We start from the raw sequence: 6,439 nt of genomic DNA on the forward strand, positions 1-6,439 counted from the left end.
GCCTTCAACCTCTTCTGACATCTCATTGTGATGTATGTGTATAGAGTACATCATTCACCATCGTATACTGTATGGCAGGAAACGCATATCATCGCAGTACAACGAAGCTAAACGGGAGATGTGATGTAGTGGCTCCAGAAAAGCAACTACTCTAAGTGGGCACTGAGTATTTGGGTCAATCTGTTTTTGCTCATCATACAAGATGCTTAGGCAGGGTCTTTGTGCGCAGTGTGTGAGCACAAATACAACACAACGGTAGCATTTCATGGATATTGACACAGTGTTAGTACTTTCAAGTTTAGATATGACAGGTAGTGTGAAAGAGATATATTTTTTTCTGAATGTACAACAAAGAAAAGAAACATTTGTTGTGCCTTGAGCTGTCTTCAGCCCTTTTCATGCCAATGCAAAAGTTTTATATAAAGTTGTAAAACATGCTGTACAATATTTACATAGGATTGAATGGTCTTCAATGGGTTGCTCTTATAACTCTGTAATAAAGCTCCTATTACATTGACAGTGATCGTTTTTTACCTCACTTTGGTTTTTTAAAGACATCTGGATTAAGTGTCATGTCTCAGATATTGTAAAAAGTAGAATAGACAGTTGAACCGTGTTGACACAAGTCAAATCACACTATATTGAGTAGTAATAACAACAATACAACAATAATAATGACGAGCAAAAAGAGCAACTTCATGTAAGAACTACGTTTCTTACAGTGAATCTTGTAAACATTTATGTAAACAGTGATGGTTTTTGGATTTGTGGACAATTGAATATCAGATGTTTGAGATCTGCCGCAGCTTCCTGTTGTGCCCAATCTGCGCTGAGTCATTCTTCATTTTTAAAGGGAGTTCCACCTCCGACCTTTTCTTTCGGTGCTTTTTAAACCTTTTGCAGCATATGTAAGATGTCAACATGACAACCAAGAAGAACAGCCCGAGACATGTCACTGAAAGAGCAATGAGGACAGGCTGACAGGGGAACAGCTCATACCTCTCAGGTCCCTCTGTCATCTGACCAACATACCAGGGCCTCTCCTCTACCTCTATGTCAACCTCTCTGGTCAGCAGACTCTGAATGTAACTCTCATTACTCACTGTTTCATTGACAAAGAAGTTAACCATGACTGTTGAGTAAAGTGGTTCTGGCTGACCGTGATCACTGACCTTCACCAGAAGGCTGTAGAGGCCCCGGTTGCTGAGCTCCCTCTTTAATGTGATATTTCCTGTATCTGGGTCAATGGCAAACGACCCTGGCTCGCCACCTTTCCTCTTAATGATACTATAAGCAATCACGGCATTCATCCCTGTATCTTTATCCACAGCATACACCTCTGTGATTGAGGTTCCTGGTAGCGTATTGGGTAGCACTAGCATGTAGGACTGATTGGATTGGGGGAAGAGAACAATAGGCGGGTTATCATTTACATCCAACAGCAACACGGTCACCATGGTAACACAGGAAAGCGCAGGCTCCCCACCATCGACGGCCTCAATCCAAAGTTGATATGTCCCTTGTTGTTCGCGGTCCAGTGATGTCTTGGCTCTCAGCGCTCCCCTACCCGTGTCTATCATGAAGATGTCACTGCCATTGAGGATGGAAAGGGCCACCCAACCATTTTCACCAGCGTCAGCGTCTGTCACTGAGAGCACCCCAATTTCCCCGTATCCTGGGAAGTTCTCTGGCACAAAAAAAGTAAAGTCCTTATTGATGAAGCGTGGGCTGTTATCATTGCGGTCTTGAACGGTCACCACCACAGTTGCAATTGACTCCCTCCTGGGTGTCCCCTGATCCATTGCTCTCACTATGAACCGATATGTCTCTTTCTCCTCACGGTCCAATGACGTGTTCACAGTCAGGACACCTGTCTCACGGTCCAACACAAAGATCCCAGGAGCGTCACCTCCAAGGAGGTAAAATACTTCCCCTCGACCCTCACTGTCCTGGTCAGAGGCTTGTAGCTGTGTTAGAAAAATGTTTGGGGCATTGTTTTCCTCCACAGATATTTCTACTAAAGACTGCTGAAACACTGGCGCATTATCATTCTCATCCAAAACCTGCACCATGAGAAAGGTCTTGATGACAAGCCCTTGAGCATTCCTAGCAACCACAATTAACTCATACTCCCGTGTCTTTTCGTAATCCAAGGGCTCGGTGGTCTCCAGTAGGAATTCATTCTTGAACAGCTGATAGGGGACAAGTCTAAAGGGTCCAGTACCTTCCAAATGACAGTCCACCTTTTGGTTCTTCTCAGTGTTTTTAACTGTAAAAAAGGCAATTGGGGAAAATGCTGGCTCCGACTCCTTTATTGTTATCACTCCATCCTTTTCTGGTGCGATGTACCGGGGTATGACAGCAGGTGGTCCAGTCACGACTTTGATGATATGGATGGTAACAGTGGCAACAGCAGGGATACAACCAGGTCCATTAGCAAGAACAGTGAGTTTGTAAAATGTGGCTGTGCCAGTGTCTATTTTCCCTGCTAGCTTGATCACTCCTGTGATTCTGTCCAAATGGAACAGGCTCCTGGTGTCCCTTGGCACACGTTCACTGTAAGCATAGCTGATCTGAGCATTAGCACCAAGGTCAGGGTCAAAAGCATGCACATGCGCCAAATGTGCCCCTTTGGTGGTATTCCCATGCAGAGTGACATTAATTTGTGACTCTGTGAATTGGGGACAGTTATCATTCACATCTGTGATGACAATTTTTAAAGTAGCTGCACCCAGTAGAGGAGGGGTCCCTCCATCCTCTGCGATAATATCTGTGATATATTCAGCCTGTGTCTCTCTGTCCAAAACGTCTGTCACAATGAGGAAGGGTGTCAGCTCGCCTCCCTCATTCTCCTCAACATCCAGTGTGAACATGCCAAAGTCATTAACCAGCCAGTAGGTCTGTACCCCATGAAGACCCAGGTCCGGGTCAACTGCGGACTGCTCCACTGCATAACGAGCGTTTATGGGTGTGTTTTCTGGGACAGACATAAAAATCACATCCACAGGGAACTTTGGCCTGTTGTCGTTCACATCCTCAATAAAGATCTTAACTTTGATGAGCTGAAAGTACTGCTGAGGCAACACAAACACATCCAGTGAGAGGACACATCCCTGTCTCTCTGAGCTATCAGGACAGAGGGTCTCTCTGTCAATCTCTGTGGCAGATGTGTAAAGCGCTCCGGTGGTGTTATTAAGGTTCACATACTGTTCACTGACCTTCTTTTGCGGGAGATTGAATAAAAAGGGGGGCTCAACAGTGAAATCCAAATGTAAGTCTACTCCAATTGCCCCTATGAAGGTCCCACTGGGTAATCCCTCTTTTATCTTATAGATGAGCTCCTTAGCTTGGCTGAAATTTGCAAAACAGGAAAGAGGGCTGGTGTAAAGCAAGAAGATGCACAATCCCTGTAACACAAGGAAGTCAAGCAAAATGCAGTTTAATAAAAAAGTATTGCAGAAAACAACAAGTCCGGTTTATGTTTTGCTGATGTATTATTATTGAACGTGAACATTAATGTATAGTAACAGTTATTTGGACATCTGCAGCAATGATATAGCATAATAATAACTTTATATATCTCCCATGATGATTTAGCCAATCAATACATGAAATATTTACTTGGATTTAATAAGTTTATTTAGCAAAAGTTCTTGAGAATAAACAAACATGTAGTGGGGAGGAAGAGGGGCCTAGTCATTATTTAGTGTTCTAAAATAGCATTCACAGTCTCATATGAGGTTTGGTTGTGTTAAAGTGAATTTTGTCTATAAGGATAATCTTTATAAAACTTACCCATATTGCTCCTCTTTGTCTAAGGCTGAGGTGTCTGCTGTTGCACATGTTTATTTCCTGTCCCAGCACTTTCTCATAGCAGGAAGACTGTCAGCTTAAGTAACCCAGGCATTTTGAACGCTGAGCAGTGTAGACCTCTGCTGAGTGCTTTGCCTTTTTTGCTATCTGACTTGAACAAGTCATTCATCCCAGTGCTGGCTCAGGACACTCCCACCATATGCAAATCAGTCCCTTGTGTTAACCAATCAGAGCCAATGACCACTGGGAAATCTGCTTGAGTTCACAGATTAGTTTTTCACACATGCTGTCGAACCACGTCTGAAAGCACACACCTGCACGTTTTTTAAAAAAATCCACAATCGTGTTTGCACAAGCAGTTGCATACTTTGTATCTCTGCTAAGTGAAATAATAACGTACTGATAATGCACAAGATGTAAAATATTCACAGTCTGGGGGTCACTTTCATCCAGCATTAGTTAAAAAATCACTACAAATTAAAAATAAACTGTAAAGAATGAATTAAAGCAACTATATAGTGATATACTGATAGTGCATAATGTTTTGTACAATCGGTGAACTCTGACTTTTGATTTTCTAAATGTATTCACATTATTTATTTATTATATACAAACAAAACCAGCGGAGAGAGGTGATCTTGGCATCGCAAGTGGTGCTATGGGCTGATTCTGGATTGAGCCTTTAACTAAATCAACCCCATAATCCCCATGTGTTCTAAATGCTGGGCCAGCTGTTTGGTGGGATTGGAAGCATACTGCCCAGAGAAATTGAGTGATTGAAGTTCTGTGGAAAATAGCAGATTTATACTGTCGCAACACACTCGGCCGGTCTCATGCTTGTGTGTCCTTGCTGTCATTGCTCATCAAGTGTGGTCGCTGGAAACGTAGACCTACACTTCATAATACAATTCATGCATTTTCTTTGCTATTTGATGAAGTTATACTTGGGCCAAAATCCATAGAAGTGCTGTTTAAATATATTGAACAGTATATTTCAGTGACATGAGTGGGCAGTATAATAATGTGGATCACTGACAAATCCATCTTGTATCCAGTTTCCAGAGGTTCTCTTTTTTCCCCCCCATCTCTACACTAAGCTCAGAAATATTTCTGTAAACACTAACTGTAGGCACAGTAGACTGGGAGGCTTTAGAGCATGGGAAAGCAAAAAATCGAGGGAAATGAGAGTCATTTGGGAGCTGCCTCGGGGTGCAGTGGGTCTGAGGTGTTCAGCTGTTGATCATCAGTGATGGAGTCTGTCTGTTGAGAGCAGTTACAGTTTGTTTAATGTACTTGTGTTTTTTTACAAGGGGGCCATCAACTAGTTTATTATTATTATTATTATTATTCAAAAACATCATCAAATAACACTCTTACTTTTTGAGTTTGCTCTGCACAAGAAGAATACGCTTTTGTGAGCCGTACCTCAATCAGTAATTAATTCCAAGGGTTCACATACTTTTTCCACTATTACTATGAGGTTTTTATGGTTATTCTCAATAAAGACATGAATGATCACCATTTTTTGTGGTATTATTTTAGGCACATTATATGTGTTGATACTCTTGACTTAGCTGATGATGAAATCATATTTTATGACAAATTAATTCAGAAAACCATGAAATTCCAAAAGGTTCACATACTTTTTCTTGCCACTGTATACAATACAATACTAAAGCCACACCACAGTGTGTAAACACTTTATGTAGTCTTATGTACGTTTAATACAAGGTAAAATTTAAATGTTGGACAGTCTAAGAAGTTATTGGCTTTCTCTCTCTCTGTGCATCTTGTGCCTCTTGTCTTGATTTAAACAGCTTATGGACGTATTCGTCATTTTATTGTATAATAACACCTTTTATACAATAAAACTGCACAACTACATGGGGGGCGGGTTGGGAGTGTTTGTGTGTGGTTGGGGTTAAGTGGGTGGCGGGTTAATTTAAGTGAATTCTCAAATGTGACAGAGTACATGTGGTGGCCAGGCTAAAATACTACTACAAAGGTTCAATAAAGCCAAGAGCCAGTATTACTTGGGTCTTAATTACATCATTTGCTGCTCTGAGTCAGTGTGAGATGAGGCTGGGTAATCTCTGCCCAGATTTCCTAACAGATGTCCTGTTACCCTTGGTCTTTTCTTTTAATCAAAGTGCTGCTAAGCTATCTTGATGGCTATGAGACAGCTCCATGGCTGTTAAGTAAGGTGAGCATGACCACACAGCAGTCTGACTGCAAATATGTTCCACTGTGGCGGCGTGTTTGATAGTTGTTTCTTTACTTATTTATTTAAATTTAATTAGAGGAGTTTTTACAGAGCCAGTCTGCAGCACAGTGGCTTTCCAAAAACAACAAGTGCTTACATCTGAATATATATACTTACAGAAAACTAAATAACATGGAAACTATGACCCATTAATTAGTAACTTCCTGTAGGACCATAACTTACTATCTGATAAGTCTGCTGTATTAGTGTTACCTGCCTTAGCCTTTCTTCCATTGGGCTCATTAGCGTAATTGTGTGCATGTTTGAATGACTATGAGGAGCTGCACTTTTCCTGAAATGTAATGTATGTATGTAATGTGTGTGGTTTGTGAGAGATTGCATAATGTTTTCACAATACCAACC

The 6,439-nt window shown here is 41.4% G+C and overlaps 1 protein-coding gene across 1 annotated transcript; it reads right to left on the reverse strand.

The window, feature by feature from the left end:
• Positions 1-497: 497 nt before the first annotated feature.
• On the reverse strand, positions 498-3,881 carry LOC113174562 (protocadherin-20). Its single transcript, XM_026378627.1, has 2 exons — positions 3,796-3,881; positions 498-3,407 (listed from the first exon to the last, which is right to left on the reverse strand). The coding sequence occupies exons 1-2, from the start codon at positions 3,841-3,843 to the stop codon at positions 783-785; spliced, it is 2,673 nt and encodes an 890-aa protein (XP_026234412.1). The 5' UTR covers positions 3,844-3,881; the 3' UTR covers positions 498-782.
• Positions 3,882-6,439: the final 2,558 nt, after the last annotated feature.

This window comes from Anabas testudineus, chromosome 3 (assembly GCF_900324465.2).
Source record: "Anabas testudineus chromosome 3, fAnaTes1.2, whole genome shotgun sequence".
Taxonomy (NCBI): Eukaryota; Metazoa; Chordata; class Actinopteri; order Anabantiformes; family Anabantidae; genus Anabas; species Anabas testudineus.

Excerpts from the sequence above, each read along its gene's own strand:
- LOC113174562 (XM_026378627.1), bottom strand. The coding sequence starts at position 3,843 with ATGTGCAACAGCAGACACCTCAGCCTTAGACAAAGAGGAGCAATATGG. Across the intron at positions 3,408-3,795 it reads GACAAAGAGGAGCAATATGG|GGATTGTGCATCTTCTTGCT; the intron begins GTAAGTTTTATA and ends CTTGTGTTACAG.